General features: G+C 44.1%; 2 protein-coding genes across 8 annotated transcripts in view; one reads left to right on the top strand and one right to left on the bottom strand.

Moving 5' to 3' along the window:
- Nucleotides 1-1394: 1394 nt before the first annotated feature.
- UBIAD1 (UbiA prenyltransferase domain containing 1) lies at nt 1395-7386 on the bottom strand. 3 transcript variants are annotated; one of them, XM_077190221.1, is made up of 3 exons: nt 7266-7386; nt 6475-7021; nt 1395-5146 (listed from the first exon to the last, which is right to left on the bottom strand). In XM_077190221.1, exons 2-3 carry the CDS (start codon nt 6989-6991, stop codon nt 4659-4661), a joined length of 1005 nt encoding a protein of 334 aa, XP_077046336.1. In that variant the 5' UTR covers nt 6992-7021; nt 7266-7386; the 3' UTR covers nt 1395-4658. The 3 variants fall into 3 exon arrangements, with proteins under 3 accessions (XP_077046336.1, XP_054503799.1, XP_077046335.1); XM_054647824.2 differs by having other exon boundaries at nt 7187-7319; XM_077190220.1 differs by lacking the exon at nt 7266-7386 and having other exon boundaries at nt 6475-7169.
- Nucleotides 7387-8302: 916 nt separating this feature from the next.
- Nucleotides 8303-22361, top strand: part of MTOR (mechanistic target of rapamycin kinase) — a 75762-nt gene continuing 61703 nt past the window's right edge. For 2 of the 5 annotated variants that reach the window (XM_077190154.1, XM_077190152.1), the window contains exons 1-20: nt 8303-8412; nt 9459-9622; nt 9994-10102; nt 11392-11624; nt 11980-12180; nt 12897-13031; nt 13445-13720; nt 14040-14148; nt 14956-15142; nt 15320-15448; nt 16290-16534; nt 17261-17476; nt 18101-18306; nt 18850-18972; nt 19315-19404; nt 19492-19584; nt 20049-20183; nt 20527-20656; nt 20894-21144; nt 21984-22025. In XM_077190154.1, the coding sequence (XP_077046269.1) occupies nt 9503-9622; nt 9994-10102; nt 11392-11624; nt 11980-12180; nt 12897-13031; nt 13445-13720; nt 14040-14148; nt 14956-15142; nt 15320-15448; nt 16290-16534; nt 17261-17476; nt 18101-18306; nt 18850-18972; nt 19315-19404; nt 19492-19584; nt 20049-20183; nt 20527-20656; nt 20894-21144; nt 21984-22025 (3030 nt within the window). In that variant the 5' untranslated portion in view covers nt 8303-8412; nt 9459-9502. Of the gene's footprint in view, nt 8413-8453; nt 8803-9388; nt 9623-9993; nt 10103-11391; nt 11625-11979; nt 12181-12896; nt 13032-13444; nt 13721-14039; nt 14149-14955; nt 15143-15319; nt 15449-16289; nt 16535-17260; nt 17477-18100; nt 18307-18849; nt 18973-19314; nt 19405-19491; nt 19585-20048; nt 20184-20526; nt 20657-20893; nt 21145-21983; nt 22026-22361 lie in introns of those variants that run through there. The other 3 variants (XM_077190153.1, XM_054647691.2, XM_077190155.1) reach the window with 3 other exon arrangements.

Below are 22361 nucleotides of genomic sequence, written 5' to 3'. Positions count from 1 at the left end.
TACATTAGAGGAGACCCAATGAGATACAACCCAACACTAAAAAATCCTTTGCAAACACAGCTCATGGGTTCCCGTAGAGAAAAGGCTCTTCAGCAGCAATGGAAGAGCAACACTGCCATCTGCAGACACTTGGAATTGAAGCTTCCTTGTTTGGAAATTGATGTCATGCAATCCTGCATTTTATCCTTTATAACTATCTCTAAATGCATTTGTGAAGCACACTGTGCCACTGGTCAAGGCAGGAAAATTTCAAGCCATGCTTTTGGCTCATTTATGACACACATGGGGGAGGCATTTTGCTGTCACAGTTGCATGGAGCAGTGACCATAGCATTGGAAAACTGGCAGAACATACTGGTGAGGATGAAAAAATTCATCTTTATTAAAGGTAAAAAAGTTCAGCTGAAACCTCCTTATAAATACTGAATAGTACCTAGCACAGAAAACTGCATCAGAGAAAATTCTGCACATTGATTAATATACCAGAACTATTCTAAGCCTGCCAGTAGTAGGAAATGATCACTGCTACAGAACTGTTTGCCTTGTGATAGGGAAGGACAGGACTATGTGACTCATAAAAGGACTTTTACACAAAAAAGTATGATTTTTCAGGCACTTACAGTATAAACATGGCAGATTGTCCTGGATTGCAAGGCAATGTGTATTCTATTTGCCATCTGTTAGAGGTGGGGCAGTTATTTTCTGTTAAGTGGGCAGTTTTCTTTATCTCTTCCAATCCTCCCTCCAGGAGACACCTGCTGATAACAGCCATTGAATGTCCCTGCATGGCTGATAAGAACTACAGCATCCCATTGGGAGATGTGAGCCCAGAGGGAGGAGCCAAGCATTCCCACCTGGATATAATCTGGAGATTCTGGAACACCAGCCAAGCATTCCTACCTGGATATAATCTGGAGATTCTGCAACACCAGCCAAGCATTCCTACCTGGATATAATCTGGAGATTCTGGAACACCAGCACGGCTTCTGCACTGGATTCCCCAGAGGAACAGCAGCTGCCTCTTGCCCTGGATCTTCAGAGGCAGAGACTGCACCTTTCTCCAGGATCCCTGCTCCAGCAGAACCAGCCCTGGCACTGCAGGAGGGCTGAGCCACAATTCCAATGGTTCTGCTGCCAACAGCCTGACCCACAGGGTGTCAGGCTGGGTTCTGACTCTGTCAGTGTTTTGTTTTACTGCATTGTTTATTTTATTTTTATTTTCTTCCCTAATAAAGAACTGTTAATTCCTGCTCCCATATCTTTGCCTGAGAGCCCCCTTTAATATCAAATTTATAACAATTTGGAGGGAGGGGGTTTACATTTTCCATTTTAGGGAAGGCTCCTGCCTTCCTCAGCACACACCTGTCTTTTCAAACCAAGACACAGATCAAGACCTCCTTTCTTTTGTGACCATGTTTTAATCCATGTGTAAAAATACAACTTGATATATTGACAATATAAAAGAATCAAACATAGCATAATTACTGAGTAACATTCAGACAGTTTATTGGGTAAGAAGAAAGGCCAGGAGGTGCTTTAGAACACATTAACAGATGGGCTACAGATCAGTTCATCTACCAGTGCACATTCATCACACTGCAATACAGCTCATCAAGAGTGACCTGAAAGAAGTTTCTAAAGTTTATATTCAGGGAAAGTAGCATGGGACAGGGAAAAGTGGGGTAGGGGAAGAGACCCAGCATCTTCATCACAAAGCAAACAAATAAATGAACCTCTCTTACCACTCACTGATTATATATGAAGATTATTTTGGCCTAATTACATTGGTTAAGTCACCCTTTATGTTAGTTTGTATCTAAAATGTTTTCTAGTACTAACAAGTTTTTTGGAAAGCACAGAGATAAAACACCTTTTACTTTCAAAGCTCTTTATGACAACGATGTCAGCTCAGCAACCCTGTAAGTTAGGCAAAAATTAGCTGTTTTCTAAGACACAGAGAAGTTTTGACTTCATCAAAACCATGATGAAGAAAGTGTTAGTTATACTAATATCCTCAAGAACCTGGAATGATACTGTTTTTCAAAGAGAGGGAATTGGAGGCAACCAGCATCTGCTAGTAAGAAATTACCAAATTTTCATCTCAGTTTTACTATTAAAATACTTTTAATTCTCCCTACCTCAGAAAGTGTTCCACACATGTATTTTTGTAATAATGAGCTGTTTCATCTTAGCAACATAAAGCACTGGTCCTTTCCAGCCCTAAGCAGACATCCTACCCAAGAAAGGGTAGTCAAGACACAGTAAGAGTTACATACTCCAATGATCTTCCCATTATTACAATTACAGTTATCAAAGATACAAGCCAAGTTACTTTAAGGAATTTAGCTGGAGTACTCTTGTTTTTGTAAAAAAAGTAGAGAGAAGATAACTAACCATTCTTTGAAATGGAAAGCTATTAAAAACCAAGCTATCCTAAAATGAAGCACACAGCTGCTACAAAGGGCAGGATTAACCCAATCAACTTGAATATCCCCAATTGCAAGGTTAACAGATTTGTCAGCTCAGCCCTTACTTATCCCTACAAATGCTTTTGGTTTGCAGAAATGTGAAATGGATACTGGAGCTAGGCTCTTCTTCATTCTGTAGGTTCACAAAGAAGCAACAGTAGAAACTCTGTTGTGTATATCTGCATTGAATAGTTTCCAAAACCTTCTGCATATCCCCCTCCATCCAAACTGAACTTTTGCATTTTCTCCTTGTGTTTTTAATCCTAACAAGTATTTTGCTGTAGAAAGCAGCTGCTGAAGTGCATCTCTTCTTGTCCAGAATGCTTAGCCAGATTAGAGAGATCATTTGCCCATTTTAATAAATAAAAGATGAAACTGTGGCTCATTAAATAGACCTGCAAAGACTCCTCCCCATTAACTTCAGCTCAGGTGTAACTGCTGGGTAACACTGGATAACATGAAGCCATAAAATTAATCCCTAAATAGCTGTACCATGTAATCTGGTACCATCAACTCAGCTTTACTGCTGCCAGTACAACCTGGCAGGGACACTTGGCTCTTTCAGATTTACACCACGAGGGCACAACTCACCTGTGACAGAAGCAGGGTAACACCATGTGAGTTTATGGCTACTTTATTGCTGGTGTGTAAAAGGTTCACACACACACTCTTGTTCAATTGCAAGGCTGTGACCTGGCACTAGGAGCTCCAGTTCAACACCTCAATTCCTCTGAGCTTATCACAGCTCCTGCAAAGAAGCTTTTCAGGAAAACCTGTGTACAGGTACTAAATAACACAGAAGGGAATTCAGTTGCCACTAAGTAATATGGTGTGGATCAAATCCAGCTCTGCACTGGAAGGCACATATTTTCCCCATGATGTTTGGCATGTTTTTCACACAGCTGCATAGCTGCTGAAACAATCAGCTCTTCAAAGGGCCATGTGAAGAGCAAGTGGCAAGATCTGCAGGAGAAAACAAAGCTACTCTGTAAGGTATAGAGTGGGGAACTTCCCTTCAGAGATCACTTAGTTGTGATTCATTGACACAAACTCTGGACTCCATTAGGAAAAATCTTGTTAACAGAATTGGTTTATTCCAATTTCCAGTCCTAATTTTTATGCAGAGCCAATGCAATAATCCAGATTTGTTTTTTCTAACACTGTATCTTTCTTCTTTGGTGAACTGGGCTTCTTATAATAAGACATTTCACTATAATATTGTGAATAATACTCTAAATAAACAGAGAAAATTAAATTGAAAAAAAAAAGCTATTTTAACATCAACAATTTGTTTTCCACCTATGTATCCATTAATCCACAGCTGTTCAGAGAAATTTGGTACTCTGTCAGCTCCCGCTAACTCAAAAACTGTCATTTCAGAAAGTGAATTCTATGCAAATACAAAAATGGAAACCGTTTGTTTTTCTACCCATTAAGGGCTTTCCAGTTGCATGGTTTGCATTTACAGCTTCAGCTTTTGTAGCAGAATACAGATTTACTGGTTTTGGCCTAAAGTTTGTGCAGTGGGCTATTTGTGCTCCATTTCAGCACTACAACCCACAGAGATTTGTAGCTTTGATATTTCTAGACTATATGGGCAAGCAGAAGCAATAGTTCATGAATCAGTATCTAGTGCATTTCAAGTGGCTTGGAAATAAAAGCTCAAAATTTGGCTAGGAAAAGCAAAACAAAAATTAAAACATACTACAGATGAAGATGAAATACAAGAGAGTGAATTAATGGCACCTACATTGTGAAACTAAACATTTGGCAGTGTTTTGTGATTCCCATAGGGGAGCCACTGGACTCCTTCACCACTATAAGAAGTGATAAGAGGAATCATTGTGCTTGTGAAGTGAATGGAGAGGGTGATTTGAGGCTCTGTCTTTCATTGAACTGACTTAGGTGGCAGAAGGATGAGGTTCTTTAAACATTTCCTTGACCTTATGTCACCTTGTTCCTCACAGCAAAGCCACACAGTTCTCCCCTTCTGAAGAACTGATAAATCACTTTTTTTAAGTTTAAGCTGTGTTGTATAAGCCATCCAAGACCAGAAATCATAACATTCACTATTAACAGTGCAAGGTGGTCTTTCCATTCTTCTCACTGTCCATAACGGGCCATTTATTCCTAACTTCCAATGTTAATTGGCATAAATAGTGAATTATGAGGCCTGACCCTACAGCTCTTTTCACAGTTTGGGCAGAGCACCAGCTGGTGCCAATGTAATGCCAAAAACATAGAAAAGCCCCAGCAGCAGATTGAGTTTGGCTGTCCTCTGAGGAATTTTGTTGAAGTTCTGACTCCGGAACTGTCTCTCCAGTGAAAATGCCATGGGGATGGTGAGCAGGGGCAGTGCCATGCTGATGGTGTAACGTGTGGCCAGCACACAGAAAATCAGGTAGGGCAGGAAGAGCAGCACAGTGTAGAGCATGTAGGAGAAGGTGGGGCCAATGAGGATGGCCAAGGTGACAATCCCAGCCTGCTGGTCTGACTCCATGTCCCGGGTGTTGTTGCTGTGCAGGATGGCCTCGGTGCTGAGGGCCAGAGGGACAGCGTAGAGCAGGGGGGTCAGGGACAGGTAACCAACCTGCACTGCATGGGCAAACACCACAGCCAGGGGCCCAAAGGTGATCAGGATCACCACATCGCCAAGGGCAACGTATTTAAATCCAATTCCTGTGGCAAGACACAAGAATAAAACCAAGCATTATTAAAGAATTCAAATGGCAGAAGAGAATGGATGACATAACAGTTCAGCCTTTCCCATAGGAATACTACAAAACAACCAAAACACATGCAGCTATGGACAAGAAACATGTTGTTTCTTTCTTCTTTTTTAAGATAAGAATTTCTCCAGACAAACAATGTAACAAAAACTAAGGGCCAATGTGGCATTCACATTCTCTGAAAAACTTCCTTTGCCCAGGATTTTTCTCCTGGGAAGCTGAGAGGCCTCAGAGAAAAAGGAAAATAATTCTTATTTCATTTTCTTCTCCTGTGTGGAATGTGGTTGGAGATTGTTTACCCACAGGTGATTGTTTCTTTGGATTCTGCTGTGAGTTGTTTTCACTCTTTGGCCAATCAGGGCCAAGCTGTGTCAGGGCTCTGGAAAGAGTCACAAGCTTTCATTATTATCTTTTTAGCATTCTGTAAGTATCCTCTCTGTATTCTTTAGTTAGTATAGTTTAGAATTGTATTCTTTAATATAATATAGTTTTATAAAATAATAAATTAGCCTTCTGAGAACATGGAGTGAGATGCATCATTCCTGCCTCCATTGGGGCTTCCCAGCAAATACAATAGGCCAGGTTTTAATACCCACCTAGAAATACCTGTCTCTGCAGAAACCTACAGAAATAAGGTACTTTTTAGTGTGGTCATGCATACTAGAACCTGATCCTGAAGAAATACAGAAAATGCTCAGAATGAAATGCAAAACTGACAAGACCCTTTCAGGGAAACACACATAACTGAAAGTCTGACAGTTAGAAAATAAGTTACTTTTTCTTCTCCTACTAATGATGTTTGTATCTATCCAAAACAGGAAGACAATAAAATATTCTTGTTCTTATTAAGAAGAATCACAAACTGTACTATAAAGCATTCGCAGTGAAGCTCCATCTAAAGAATAACAATGAAACATTCCAAAACAAAGTAACATTCCCAGCAAAGGAAAGAAAATATGCCATTAGCTACACTGCTAAAGGATATGAGATAAACTTCACAAAAAAGATTCAGCAACAGTTCTGATAAGCATCGAAAGCCATATATGTAAACAATAATGCCTCAACACCATTATCCAACTGAAGATCTTGGTATAACTCTTCCCATAACACTCAATTCAAAAAATACAAGTTTACATACCAGTGCTTCAGGAAATACCACAAATATTTTATTGCAGTGCACTAGATAGATCAGGTGTGTCTTTTAGAAACCTCTTGACAATTCAGCTGATTCTATCACTTCTACGTTCAGATTCACAAGGAACGGGATGCAGCACTCACCTCCGGTATAAAGGAAGGAGCTGGAAAGTCCTCCAAAGTAAATCAGGGCCAGGTGCTCCAGCTTGAGCGTCGAGACCGCGTAGAGCCCAGCAGCGCAGATACAGCCCACGGTGTAGAGAAAGACTCCAAACCGGACTACATCCTGCGGCTCCAAAATCTGGTCCACCAATGTCCTGTCATCACTCTTCTTGTGATCGATGCCTTTGGAAAAGTCGTAATAGGTATTCACCAAGTTACCGGCCCCGTGCACAGCCAGGACGGTCACGGCGCTTCCCAGCAGCAGCCCCGGGTCCAGCGTTCCCTCGGCCCGGTACGCCAGGGCGCTGCCCAGCGCCACAGGGGTGAGCGAGGCGCTGAAGCTCCAGGGCCGGAGCGCCAGCACATAGGCCGCGCACTTGTGTCTCCAGCTGCCGCCGGCGGCCCCGTCAGCGCCCGCCAAGGCCGCGCCGCCGCTCTCGCTCCCGCGGGGGCTCTCGGCGCTGATACTGATCTTCTGCACCAGCTCTGCTGGTCCCATGCTCGCCCCGCCGTCTCGCAGCAGCAGCACCTAGGAGGGGCAGGGCCGCGCGTTAGCGGGGCCCGGGGGGAGCGAGGGGCGCCCCCGCTATGGCGGCCCGAGGGAGAGGCCAGGGCGCCGCCATTACCCGTCCTGCGCGACCACCAGCCCGCCCGGCCTCACCACCCCCGCGGCCGTGTGCGAAGAGTTCCGCACCTGCCGGCACCTCCCGGTGGATAAATTAAAAGGAAAATTAAGCGGCCCATGGCGTCATGCGCGGCGGCCAGGGGCTCACCCCGCAGCACGCGGCAGCACCACGATTAATGTCAGAGCCGCCACGGAGCGCCCGAAGCCTGTCGCAGACACAGCCGCCTTTGCTGCTGTCACGGGCACGGCCGGACACATTTCAGCGGAGCATACCGGGCACGGCAGCGCCCCGCTCCCTTTGCGCATGCGCAGGGCGCGCTCAGGGCTCACACCCGCAGCGCGGCTTCTGCTGGGAAGGACCTTAAAGCCTTAAAGTTCATCTCGCTTCAGCCCCTGCCATAGCAGGAACACCTCCTGCTGGCCCAGACCCCATCCAACACGGCCTTGGACACTTCTATAGGTGGCGCAGCCCCAGCTTCTCTAGGCAACTTATGCCAGGACCTCCCCAAACATTTTCCGACATTTTTCTCTTCTAGTCTGAACCCATTCCCCCTTGTTCCTGGTTAAGAGTTCCTCCTTGTATGCCCCTCCAGATACTGAAAGGCTGCTCTGAGATCTCCACAAAACCGTCTCTTCTTCCACAACAGCACCATACAGCCCGGTGTCACTTGCTGAGGGTGCCTCAATCCCATTGTCGCTGACGAAGTTGGTGAATACTATCAGCCCCAGTACCACCCCTGAGGGACACCGCTCGTCCCTGGTCTCGATGCGGACAATGCGCCGCTGACCGCAACTCTTTACGTGCGGCTATCCAGCCAGTTCTTTATCCAACGAGTGTTCTAGCCATCAAATCCATGTCTCTCCGGTTTAGAGACCAGGATGTCATGCGGAACAGTGCCAAACGCGTCACACAAGCCCAAGCAGATGATGCCGCTTGTTCTACCCTATACCCATGCTGCCGCCCGGCCATAGCCGGCACCTCACGGAAGGGCGGAAGCCGGCATCGGGAGGGTGGGCCTACTAAGTAAGCCCAGCCATTCTATTGGTTAGAGACACTGCCACTCAGCCACTACTGCCTTGATGATTGGTCAAAACCCGACTGTCCTTGCGGTTCCTTGGGGAAGGGGCGGAGCTTCGAGCGCTTCTTCCCCCTTTCCCTTTTTCTATTGGTCAGATGTGATGCCCATCACGGCGTTCCCGGGATCCTATTGGCTAGCTGCGGCTCGCCGGCGCTGCAGGCGCGGCGGCGGGGCAGGCACGGGGCCCGGGGCCCGGAGTAGGGGAGGCAGCGGCGGGTGAGTGAGAGCGTCGGTGCCTCTCATCATCATCGGCTCCCCTTCCCCTCACCTCCCGCTTCCTGCCCGGGCCGCCCTGCCCGAGCTCCCGGCCCCCGCGGCCCCGCCGGTCGTGCCCGCCTTGCCCCGCCTCACCCCTCCCTCACTCTCGGCCTGCGGGGCTCCCCCCGCACTCGGGCCTGCCGCGTCCTGCCCGCTGCTCTCTGTGGCCCTGAGGGAACTCCAGGAACTGCCCCCGGGCTGGGTTGATGGGTAGCAGCAATCCCTCCGCTGCTTTTTGATCCGGGGAGCCTCTGCTGGGCTCCTGCCAGCAGCCAGCTCGCCTATGGTCCCGCTGGATGTCTGTGACTGCGTGTGGAGTCTTTGGGGAGAAGCAGTTGAAGTTCTGGTGTTAGTGCTTGGTTTGGTCTTATATAATCTGAATATTGGGGGGAGGGGGGGGAGCGTCAAGCATCTGAAATGTTTTTGATATAAAGAAAGGCTGCTGAGAAAGTTTGTTTATGTGTTATGCTAGGAACCCCCGTGTTGCAATGATTGGCGTTGCTATAACTGGACTTCCCATCTCTAAATATCTCCTGGAGGATGTAACACTTGCCAGTGCTGAGTCTTCCTTGTGTTGGTGTAACACTGAGATTTCTGTGAAGAAACTTGGATGAAAGTGTTCAGGGAGGGCATATGATAGTGATATAATCCTGGGAACGGTTGTGCTTACTTATTTTAGGTAATTACAAACCCTAGTTTCACCCTGCTGGTTTTCAGCTGTTGCATTACCCTTGATTTAGGATTAGATCACCCTAGGGGACTTGGCCTACTGTGATGTATTTTGGTATTTAAGGAGCTAGAGAGCAAATAGGCTGGGGGTCCTGATATGGGATGATACAGTTTTATCATGGAGTGTAATGCCTAAGGAATATAGTCATTACTTGTAATTTTACGGTCTACCAACACAGCATCTTTATGGGTATTTTGGGAACAGCCAGGAGGGACAGCCTTAAGAAAGAAGCTCGGAGATTTCAATTCAAGCAGTAAAAAATGTGTCTCTGAAGAATTTACAGGACTTGATGCCCCTGAGCCCCAGCACAGTGCCACCATGTCGGGTACTGTGTCCATTCTCCAACAATTTGCCAATGGCTTGAAGAGTCGCAGCGAAGAGACAAGGGCCAAAGCTGCCAAGGACTTGCAGCACTATGTCACCATGGAGCTGCGTGAGGTGAGTGCTACAAATGGATTTATTCCTCCTTGTGTAGAGGAATGGGCTGGGTGCCTTGGCAGTGGAGATTTTTGGAATATGGAAGCTGGTCTTAGGGATGAGATGGGGCACAGCAGAGAGCTTGTCTTTGCCCCCTGGCATGTAGGAGAGGTGAGCAAGTTGGTGGCACAAAAGGCAGTCAAGTACCAGAATAAGTAAACTTGCTGCATATAGCTCACAAATAAGAGAAACTATTTTGAGCTTGTAATGTATGGTTGATTTAATTTCTTTCTGTTTAAATGGCACAAGAAGCGTTGTCTTTATGGAGGTTTTGGAGCAGGAGGGAGAGAGAGAGAATGCTGAAAGCTGATTTGAACTTTTTGCTTTTACAGATGAGTCAGGAAGAATCTACCAGGTTTTATGATCAGCTGAACCATCACATATTTGAGCTGGTCTCTAGCTCTGATGCAAATGAAAGGAAGGGTGGCATTCTGGCTATAGGTAAGTGAAAGTGCATAATGCTTCTGCTGAGTTTGCTCTTCATGCAACTACCTTTAGGACAGATTTTCAAAAGGAATGAGCTTTAGTTGGGGCCTGATGTCTGACAGCTCAGGATACTGGGTGTGTTCTGGTTGCTGGCTCTGAAAATCTGCGTGAAGTGTCAGCATGGGAGCTACTGAGAGTGGCTGAGAACCTGGTACTTAATGGGCCCTGAGCTCTTCTGGGAGTTGAGCATCAAATGTGAATGCTGAGCACATGAAAATGCTGTTCTGGAGCTCAGCTGAGAACACTTTGAGCTGCCCCTTTATATGTTTCAGGGTAGGCTGACTTTCTCAACTCTCTTCCATCTGGAGAGATTCTTGTTATTAAAATTTACCTGGCTCCATAACAGCAACTTCCATCCCCAAGAGGGGCTCACAGAGCTTCTGCTTTGATTCTGGTCAGCCTCTCCATTAGTGGCTCTGGCTGTGTGCTCCCTGAGATTGCAGAGCTGCCTGAATCTCCACTCTTGGGGAAGTCAGCTTGCATAAATACTTTGCCTTCCAGGCAAGTCGCCTGTATTGTAGCAGTTACTTCTTAAACAGCCAAAGAGATGTTTATGGTTTAGGCTCATAGACATAATCATCCAGTCCCAATGTGTTTGAAGGCAGTGTAAATCCCTTAGAGAAATCTTTATTGATAACATCAGTTCTTAAACTGACAGCATCACATTCAAGTTGTTTTGTGAATTTAGTGATGTTGAAAGGTGCCAGCTTGACAGCCCTGGACACTTTATCTACAAAACAAGTACAGCCCAGGCACTGGCAATGAAAGCTTCTGCCATGCTGGTGTCTGTTGAATTGCCTCCACCCTTGCCTGCAGAGACTGTCTAGGAGTGAGGAGGAGAGCATTTCCTTGGGCTGTTCAGTCTTTGGCTTTTCTTGTGAGGAGGATTAGCTACAGTAATTGCATGCAGGTGGATGTCTTTCTATTAGGAACAGGTCTGTGGTCCCAGGGTGAATGATTTTTTTCCCTCTTCTAAAACTAAAAATGGGGAAAATTTGTGAGGCTACCCAACACATTTTTCCACTCACTTAAAAAGTTCAGGTTTAAAAGAACGGTGGCCCTTTCCTGTGCTTGATTTTTTTTTTCCTGTGGATTTGTAGTTTAGTGGGGGGGCTTAATGGGAATCTTTAAGGAATGTGTAGGGAATACTAGCAGTCATCCAGGGATTACTACTGTCTGCCTCACTGACTCTTGGGGAGAACTGCAGCACATGAAAACTGCAGCGTTGCTCCCTTTCTCTGCAGCAAGTCTTATCGGTGTTGAAGGAGGTAATGCCACCCGTATCGGCAGGTTTGCCAACTACCTGAGGAACCTCTTGCCATCCAATGACCCTGTTGTAATGGAGATGGCTTCCAAGGCTATTGGGAGGCTTGCAATGGCTGGTGACACCTTCACAGCTGAGTATGTGGAGTTTGAGGTGAAACGAGCTCTGGAGTGGCTGGGAGCTGACAGGAATGAAGGTCGTAGACATGCAGCTGTAAGTGATGCCTTTTTTGTTGTCATGAAATTGTTGGGATTAGTGAACAGTGGTAGGAAATATGCACAGAAATCTGCAGAAGAGCTTTGGTCAGGGTGGGAATGGTTGCCAGTCCATGTCTGAGAATCTGTAATGCCCTCATGGCAGACAGTGTGCTGCTTCATTGCTTCTCCATTTAACCCAGTGACTAATGAAGACCAAGACACTGCTATGCTAGGAATTATCAGAGTGTGGGGATGGAAACAGCTCACAGACAGCCACAGTGTAAACAAATGGTGCTGCACTGTAAAAGTTATGAGGTTTGTGTCTGTGTGCTCATCTTTCAGGTTGTTACTGTTTCCCTCCCCACCTGCAGGTCCTTGTCCTGAGGGAGCTGGCAATCAGCGTGCCTACCTTCTTCTTCCAACAAGTGCAGCCATTCTTTGACAATATCTTTGTGGCTGTGTGGGATCCCAAGCAGGCCATCCGAGAGGGAGCTGTCTCTGCCTTAAGAGCCTGCCTTATCCTCACCACACAACGGGAGCCAAAAGAGATGCAGAAGCCCCAGTGGTACAGAGTAAGAAAATAATTTTGTTTTGAAGCAGCCCCTTATGATGCAATACAGATGTTGAAGTGCCAGTTTTCAGAAGAGCTGGCTAAGCTAAGAACCTGTCACCTTTGTCAGTTAAAAAACTGCCTCTCCTTGAAAGGGTTGGAAATATAATGGCTTCCAAAGTGAGTAGCTCCTTTAGCCTACTGCTGCAAAAGTAAGCAAGATTTAACACCTTCAAGATTACATTGTTCTATCTGCACCTCATCTTCAGCTGTTGAACTTGACCTAGTTTTATAGCCATGCAATTATCTAGTGTCATCTCTTACTAGTAGAGGGTTTTATTAGTGTAGATAAAACTTAAGTGGGAAAGATAAGAATTCTTTTGTCTGAATCTTTGCTTTGCTGCCATTGTCACATGAATTCAAGCTTGCTGATATCAAGTGAGTTTTGGGCAGTGCAGTCAAATGTTATGAATTTGGATTTCTTGTGATCAAATAAGTGCTGCAAATAGTGATGAAGCTGATACCATGGTGTTTCATTAGTGCTGCTGAAAATGCTCTGCAGCAGAGTCCACAACTTTTGGGTGAATCAGAATTTTATTGCATTATACTTCTTTGTTGAGGTTTGTGGCTACTCTTGGAAAATTCAGAATGTCAGTAACTCCTCACTGGCAGTACTACTTCATTTCCACAGACTTTGTTTCTGCATTGTCACTGACATTTTTTTTCTTTTCCCCCAAGCATACATATGAAGAGGCTGAGAAGGGCTTTGATGAGACTTTGGCCAAAGAGAAAGGAATGAATCGTGATGACCGAATCCATGGTGCCTTACTGATCCTCAATGAGCTAGTGAGAATCAGCAGTATGGAGGGAGAGGTGAGCAGGGGCTGATTGTGGGCATTGATTGAGAGGCTATAGCAACTCTGCAGTCTGTGGAAATATCCCATAGTGTTGCAGTGGGGTTGTTGGGTGGAAAACTCATCTGAGCATGGAGTCGAGCATTAAAGTGTGTTAGAGAAATAAAAGGGACAAGTTTGGGCTGAGGAGGTAATAAGCTCCAACAGAAAATCTATTAACTTGATTAAATACAATGAAATTCTTTTTTCTATGGAATGAGGACTCTCTTGCATGTTAGATACTCAAATATTTTTGCTGGATTTTACTCAGTTGATATTTTACAACCATTTGAATATTGATTATACAGGATGCTATTCAGGACATTTGGGTAATACTGTACTGAGAGTATCTTAGTTACTTTTTCTTTTTTAATGTTTCTCTACTTTGTCCAGCGCCTTAGAGAGGAGATGGAAGAGATCACTCAGCAGCAGCTTGTGCATGACAAGTACTGCAAAGACCTCATGGGCTTCAGTACCAAGCCTCGCCACATCACTCCCTTCACCAGCTTTCAGTCTCTTCAGCCCTCTCAGTCAAATGCTTTGGCTGGGCTCCTGGGGTACAGTGCTCACCAAGGAATTATGGGTTTTGCAACCTCACCTGTCCCAGTAAAATCTACTCTGGTAGAAAGTCGATGCTGCAGGGATCTAATGGAAGAGAAGTTTGATCAAGTATGTATTTGTTCTTGTCTCCCAACATTTTCAACATCTGTTCTTGCAGAGGAATTGTACTCTGTGTTTTTACTTAGCAGGCAATACCAGCTAGTATTGAACTGAGCCTTCAAAACTCAATATTTAATGTATTGTGGCTTTGCCATGTCTGTCTTGGGGCAAATGATTTATTTCCTTTGGAAGCAGTCTTGATTATCCTTTTCTTTGAGGGACTCTGAAGCCAAATGTCAGTAGAATGCCTAAAAGCACACAGGTAATAAAACATTTGTGTGTTCCTGCCAATGGCCATCCTTTAAAGTCTAAATCTATTTCCTTCCAGGTCTGCCAGTGGGTTCTCAAGTGCAGAACCAGCAAAAATTCTTTGATCCAGATGACAGTTCTCAATCTGCTCCCACGATTGGCCGCTTTCCGTCCTTCGGCCTTCACAGGTGACGAGACAAACGCTTGGATGTTAGAAATGTTGCTGAGTTTGGGCTGGAAGTTATCCAGATCTCTTTGGTCCACATGAACTTGTGCAGCACACCAGATGTGGTGCTTGTCTGATGAGCACATTCCTCTGTGGGAAGACAGTTTTTTGTTCTCACTAAGTGTGACTTGATAGCTGATGCCAAAATGTTGCTCTGATGAAGAAAATAGATTGAAATCTATTTTCAGAATTTGGTGATCAATACCATAAGACATAAAATCTTCCTTTTTCTGTTTTCTCCTCGATATGTCAGACTTAGAGGAGAATTCTCTCATGCTCTGACTCAGTATATGCCAAATATTATTAGAGTTCTCTTCCTTTTTCTCTGTTGCATGCACTAGGAAATACCTGCCAGCTTTAAAGCAGTTTAGTTGATTTATCAAGCAAGTTTAGGAGAGTATCAGAGTTGGAGGCAAGTCACCAAGCTGCTCTTAGTGGGTTGGAAAAATTTTTGCCTTAATTATTCCAAATTTCCAATCAATCACTATAAAACCAAGATGCTTGGATCTTATATGTGTATAAAACCTGTTGCAGTGAGGGTGTTTTATAGCTCTTTTATTCTGGTGATTTTTCTTTTTAAAAACAAAGCCTTCTGTAGTTTGAAATGTTTATTATATGGGGACACCTTTGCCGCTGATCATATCAGCAAATTTAATATTACTATGTCTGTTTTCTAGTTTTACACTTGTAAAGATTTAGTTGGAAATGTTATGCAGCCGTAGAAACCTAAATGAATTGGAATATCTGTATTGTTTTCTCTTGTGGGCAGCTGATCAGTATCTTCCAGACACCATGAATCATGTTCTCAGCTGTGTGAAGAAGGAGAAGGAGCGAACAGCAGCCTTCCAGGCCTTGGGTTTGCTTTCTGTGGCAGTGAGGTCTGAGTTTCAAGCTTACCTACCAAAAGTCCTTGAAATCATAAAAGCAGCTCTTCCCCCAAAGGACTTTGCCCACAAGTAAGTATGTGAAGGTTAGAGGAAGAAATGGAAACACTTGCTCTTTATATAATTTTTGTAATGTGGCATCAAAATCTTGTATTAAAATCAGAAGTGTTTCTGTAAGACTGATAACACAGAAGAAAGATGAGGAAAGATGTTTGAAAAATAGCAGCTCCTTTTGTGGTTCTTTTCCAGGAGGCAGAAATCTGTGCAGGTTGATGCCACAGTCTTCACCTGCATTAGTATGCTGGCACGAGCCATGGGACCCAGTATCCAGCAGGACATCAAAGAGCTTTTGGAACCTATGCTGGCTGTGGGCCTGAGGTGAGCATAAATCTGTTCTGCTGTTGGCTGCAGGATGGCACTGTCAGCCATACAGAGTGAGGTCTTAAAGTTTTCAGATTGATAAGGAAGATTATTGCTTTTAAATTGACATAAGTGATCTTTCAGAAGATCACTATAGTTGTTTCAGAAGAATGGTGTATTTTAGCTGTTAATGTGTCTGTTATTTAAGAGAATTCATATCTCTTTTAGTTAAGAGAATTGATATCTCAGTAAAGAAGTCTTGTTGTAGAACAGCTAGTCCAAAAGTATTCTCCTTTATTTTCCACTATTCAAACTCATTTGGCAGCAACCTGTGAAATTTTTGACAGCATCTGACAGCCTGCAGACTTGTGCCATATCAAACTGGCAGAGAAGGAGAGCTGAAGTGCTGAATATTTGCTCCTGGCTTCTTTCACCTTTGTAGCTGACAGTTCTTACTGGAGGAATTAATTAAGTTGTTAGTATGGAAAGGTGTGGAGAAAGCTTTCAGGTACCACAAAGCTGTTTAAATTATATTGTCATCTGAAATTGAATTTAGTTGCTTTTTTGTTTAAAAAAAAAAAGTGTAAGAAGTCATTTAGATTTGTAACAGTTTTCCAGCAACACTGGCTAATGTAGTGATGTGTGCAGCAGTCCTGGGGCTTTGCTCACCCAGTTTATTCAGGAAGATCACCTCATGCCTCACTCACACAAGCACCCTGTGCTCTGCTTGCAGGTGTTGCTCTCATGTGGAAATGCCCACAATTATATTCTGATTGGCAAAGGCATAAATAAACAAAAAGATGAAATTTGCACATCACTGTTTCTTTTCTAATGACTTTTGCTTGCTTCTTGCCCTCAGCCCTGCTCTAACAGCTGTGCTGTACGACTTGAGCCGTCAGATCCCGCAGCTGAAGAAGGACATCCAGGATGGGCTGCTGAAAATGCTCTCTCTTGTTCTGATGCACAAGCCTCTACGACATCCAGGCATGCCCAAGGGCCTTGCCCACCAGCTGGCCTCCCCCAGTCTCACCAACATCCCTGAGGCCAGTGATGTGGGAAGCATCACCCTTGCCCTGCGCACGCTCGGTAGCTTTGAGTTTGAAGGTGAGATGGATCGCCAACAGCAGGCTGTGCAAAGCACCAGTGGGATGGCACTGCTGGGAACTGCCTTGAGCTGTTTGATTTTCCAGCATCAGTCTCATTACATGGCTGTGACAATGGGAAGATCCCAGGCAGCAGACCAAGAACTTCATGTTACAACTTACTTTATAAGTTTCTTGACCAATCACAGCGTATTGACAGTAGTTCCATCCAACCACTATAAGCACACATCCCTTTGGTTAAAACAATGCTTGCTTATTTCAAATACAATACCTGCTTGTAAGCCTTAAAACACAATGCACAGAGCTCCATTATTAAGCTTAAAACTTCTAATATCTCCCTAGATAAACTTTTCTGCAGCTTAGGGAGTTATTCTAGACAAATGTTAATACACAGACCATTGTTCTATTTGTTCTTACTTTTCTACTTCTTACATAATTTTTCTGCTGACCCATCTTATGGCTACTACTTACCTCTAATTACAGTTCTGCTGTCTCTGAAGGCTGCCTTTTGCAGCTTTCCCAAAACCCTCTGATTTTATGGATTCCCACAAGATGAAATAAGGAAGCAGGGAGCAAGAGCATACGGGATAGAAACAACTCGGGCATTGGAGTAGAGTACAAATAGCAGAAAAATTCTGGGAGCATGTTCTTTAAACTCCTCTTCTCTGGTAAAACTGGTAACTGAGGTGTAAACCTGTGTTTTAACCACCCATCTTCCTCTTTTTAGGCCATTCCCTGACTCAGTTCGTCCGGCATTGTGCAGATCACTTCCTGAACAGCGAGCACAAGGAGATCCGCATGGAGGCCGCCCGCACCTGCTCTCGCCTGCTCACCCCCTCCATCCACCTCATCAGTGGCCATGCCCACGTGGTCAGTCAGACAGCAGTGCAGGTGGTGGCTGATGTCCTCAGCAAACTGCTTGTGGTTGGAATAACTGACCCAGGTTAGTGTGGGATTCACAGAAAAGGGCTCTCCTACCACGTGTTAATTTTATCATGTGAGCAGGTGATGATGTTGTGAATAGAAGTAGAATTTGTGATAGAATTTGAACATATTTGCCACTAAATTTAATCTGTCACTCTTGGTAAATTAGAAAAACAAGTCTCCCAATTTCTTTTTCCACATCTTGATTTTTGAGGTATTAATAGAACACTAGTGAAAAATTCTCCAGATGTGCCCTTTGAACTAAGCAGAACTCTAAGACTCCTTTTGCTGCTGTTCTGGGTCACAGCCTTAAATTTTGTAGTTTGGGAAGGAATTGATCCTTCTTGTTGAAACTTTGTACTTGATTTTTTTTTGTTCTTTCAGTTGAACTCATCTCAGGTTGCCACGTAGCACCCAAAAGTAGCACTTGCAGGGGCAAGAGATTGGCACTGTACTGACTTGGTTACTGGGGCACATTGAGCAGCACAGAGATTTCTGGGCTAACCTGTCGTGGTTTTTGTGTGTGTGAAACACTGATACAGTGTCTTGCTCTTGGGAAGCTGCTGTGAAGAATCTTTGAGGAAAGGCAAAAAAAGTAACAGGAATTTAGTGCATTTAAAGAGAAATAAATGTGTTCTTGCAGACCCTGACATACGTTTCTGCGTGTTGGCTTCTCTGGATGAGCGCTTTGATGCTCACCTTGCCCAGGCTGAAAACTTGCAAGCTCTTTTTGTGGCCCTGAATGATCAAGTGTTTGAAATCCGAGAGCTGGCCATCTGCACCGTGGGGCGCCTGAGCAGCATGAACCCTGCCTTTGTCATGCCTTTCCTTCGAAAGATGTTAATCCAGGTAAGGAGGAGGGATTCCTGCAGGGAAAACAGAGTAATTGATACTGAGACTAAGGTGGTGTTAAAGAACTGGGCTATCTGGCTGTAAATGCATGGAGAGTGAGGGGAATCAGTCTATTTTGGAAAGCAGTTATTGCCCAGCTTAGTGGGTTTCAGCAGATCTTTCTCATGATCAGTGGTTGGACTGAAGCTCTGTGGATGTATTAAAAGGGAAAAGAAGGATAGCAGTTGTTATTTCACCCCTAGTCATCAGACCAGAGTGCTTTCCATCTCTGTTGAGGAGTTATGTTGTGTGATGCTTTTGGGTGAATGCATGGTACCTCTTGGTAAACAGAGATTTTGGAGCCATCACTTTTATGCTAATTAATTTTAGCTTAAAAATAGATAATTTTAGCTTAAAAATAGATAATTTTAGCTTTAGAATAAATGATAACAGTGTGAAACGTAGAACAGCCTTTACAAATACTGAGTTGTGACAGAAAGAAATGCCAAGAATTTTTACCTGTCTTTTCTGGTTTGCTTGCTTGCATTGTGTCTTGTGCAGATCCTGACAGAGCTGGAGCACAGTGGTGTTGGCAGAATCAAAGAGCAGAGTGCCAGGATGTTGGGTCACCTGGTTTCCAACGCTCCACGCCTCATCCGTCCCTACATGGAGCCTATCCTGAAGGTAGAGTCTCCACATCTCCTGGTGACTTTGGATTGAAGTGACACAGCAAGTGCTTTCATGACCCTCAGGAGCTACAGTTCTTTTGCTTCATCATAGCAGGAAAGAAAACAAATGTACATCTACAAATCTACATCTACAAATGGTCTAGATGTTACTCACAGGAATGCACGTGGCTGGCAGTTTAGCCCAATTTAATTCCAGATTTGCATCGTGTTTATGACACCCAAGTTTCTTTTACTGTTGAAATTCTTACTCTGATTGTGGGGTCAGGTGTAACAAAAGGAATGATAATTTTGTGTACTCTTTAAACACATTCTGATTTGTCCCACTGTCATCCACCAGGCACTGATTGTGAAACTGAAAGATCCTGATCCAGATCCCAATCCAGGTGTGATTAACAATGTCCTGGCTACGATAGGGGAGCTTGCCCAGGTAGGGATATGCTGCAGATACCTCTTTGCTGTGCTTGTTAAGGTTTTGGCAATGCTGTATGAAGGATGAATTTTTGTCTTTCAATAGGTCAGTGGGCTGGAGATGAGGAAGTGGGTGGATGAGCTCTTCATTATAATTATGGATATGCTACAGGACTCCTCCCTGCTGGCTAAAAGACAAGTGAGTGTTTACATCTGTGCTAAACTCCATAGCTGCTGTGACCATAGCTGCAACAAAATATCCACACATCCCATCATAGCTGCTGAGATGAAACTTTAAATCACTCAAGTCTCTAGTGGAGTTATAGTCATGGTACACAGGTGAGGCTTTACAGTGCCTGTTGTGGCATAATTCAGAGGAAAAAAAAAAGGAAAAGAAAGCTGTTTTTATTGGAAGGCTTGGACTCACTGAATTGAATGTTTATTTGAATTTTACCTCTGAGTGAGAGCAATTGTGACAGCCTGAGATATTGTAGATTATTACTTTCTTTACTATTGCTGATAGCTTCCCAACCATGGACTGTGATTTGCAGTGTGATCCTTAAATGCTCAAAGAAACTTTACAGAACTTGAATGACTGATGTATCAGAAGGCATAATAAATTCCCTGGTCAAAACTAATCTTCTTTGGGCTTCATCTTTGTAGGTGGCTCTTTGGACACTGGGGCAGCTTGTGGCTAGCACTGGTTATGTTGTAGAACCATACAGGAAGTACCCAACTTTGCTGGAGGTGCTTCTGAACTTCCTGAAGACTGAGCAAAACCAGGGCACCCGCAGAGAGGTATGAAAATGAACCACTTAGCACATACCACACAACCACTTAACAAAGCTCTTTGGGAAGAGAGAGGTGCCAAATAAATGTGCCTGCATAGATTTGAGGCTGGGAGGGAGAGAATGTTGTTGTGACTGAGCAAAATGCAAGAAGCAGAAATAAAAGAGTGCATGTGTTAAGTTAATGAAATGGCTTCCAGAAGCTGCATGGAAAGCACTGTTTTTTCCAGGCAGTCACTTTCATTCCAGATCTTCCCTCTTAAATCATCAGGATCTTTTCAAGTATGGGGCTTTGAGTGTTGTCTTTGGCCTTAGTGATGAAGTTCTGGTGGATTTTCTTTGTGTCTTTTCAGGCTATTCGTGTGTTAGGGCTGCTGGGTGCTTTGGACCCTTACAAACACAAAGTGAACATTGGCATGATCGATCAGTCACGAGATGCTTCAGCTGTGAGCCTCTCAGAGTCCAAATCCAGCCAGGATTCCTGTAAGCATCTCCATTTCTTTCAGATAGATAGCTTTTATCTATTCTATTCATCTCCATTTCTTTCAGATAGATAGCTTTTATCATTTACAAACAGATCTTAACTGTTTTGTTACAAGTTTGTCTCTTCTTCTTAACCAACTGTTAGTGTACATGTTTTCAACTTACACCTAGGTGTTCCTGAACCCATATTCAAGATCTTTTAATACCTAGCTCATGACACTGCCTTCTTCCTCCTAGCTGACTACAGCACCAGTGAGATGTTGGTGAACATGGGCAACCTCCCTCTGGATGAGTTCTATCCAGCTGTCTCTATGGTGGCACTGATGAGAATTTTCCGAGACCAGTCCTTGTCCCAACACCACACTATGGTAGTTCAGGCCATCACCTTTATTTTCAAATCTCTTGGACTGAAGTGTGTGCAGTTCCTGCCCCAGGTGATGCCAACATTCCTGAACGTGATCCGGGTGTGTGACGGTGCCATTCGAGAGGTGAGTGTGCCAGGGACCCCTCCTGCCTGCTCCACTCTGGGAAAATAAAAATCCATTTCCTTGGAGAGACTGTGGCTGGCTTTGGGCATTGCTGTGCTATGTGTTGATGGCAAGCACACTGCAGAAGTGAGCTTCAGCTTTGCTTTTTCCCTTCTGTGAGCAATTACTGGAGTGCCCAGTGCAAACAATTTCTCTGCTTTTTATTGAAACGGCTGCTTCTGAGCATAATCCTTGGTAGGTCAGTATTTGATTTTGTGTTTTCACCAAGCTGTTCTTGTTCAGAAAAACATCTGTGCAGCTTCCAGATCTTTCAGTGATCTGGGTTAATATTCTGTGGCAAAACAGTATTATTAAATTATAGGGGCAGATTCTTCAAATTTCTGGTGCAGTCATTTACTTTGGCTCATCTCTGAGAAGGAAAAATCAATTTGATGCAATCTGCTAACATTTGAGAGCAACATGGGTGCTGATTCCACAGCAGTGCTTTCTCTTCCTTCACACTTAACTTACAGTTATAGAAAGAAATTAAAACAGTGTGAAGATGATGATGGGCTTAAGGCTCACCTAACCAGAGATGGCTGCTGTTTGCCAAGGCTCTTCTTCAGGCAGCTCTGGGCTCTGAAGGGCAGTTTGCACTTGTTATTGCTGCTGTGTTTTTTAGGTGCTCCCTTAGCAGAATCCCAGCTCTGCTCTAGAACTGCTGTTTTCTCCCAGCCTGAACTACTACTCAGATTGTAAGGAAAACACCTCATGTCTGGGTTGTCTGAGGTTCTACACCTGACTGATCTAACTTGCTTGAAAGCTATGCCCTTGTGCACACTCTGTTTAAAAATTTTCAGGTAAAAGAAGATGGTGAAAGTGTACTGGGGAGAAGAGCTGAGGTGGGTATGCGTGACATAAAGCCTAAAAGAGGAAGGTCCTTGTCCTGTATGTAAGCATCCTCTCACTACACCAAAACTTAGGCACAGTACAGGAGCTCAGAGTTCATCTTTGGGAAATGTATGTGTACTGTTCTCACTAAAGAAGCTGAGATTATTTCTTATTTAGTTCTCATGAAAGTGTTATCTCTTTTTATGAGCTCCATGTTATATTTTGTGACTGTATTCTTCAAAAACTGCATGAAGAAATGAAATTTAGTAGACAATAACTTACATTTTCCTATTTTTTGTAGAGAGAAAATAGACTATCTACATCAATTTTACATGTGATTTCATACC

Source organism: Agelaius phoeniceus, chromosome 24 (genome assembly GCF_051311805.1).
Source record: "Agelaius phoeniceus isolate bAgePho1 chromosome 24, bAgePho1.hap1, whole genome shotgun sequence".
Taxonomy (NCBI): Eukaryota; Metazoa; Chordata; class Aves; order Passeriformes; family Icteridae; genus Agelaius; species Agelaius phoeniceus.
Note: the sequence above shows the minus strand (reverse complement) of the source record. Positions and strands in the feature narration are given on the sequence as shown.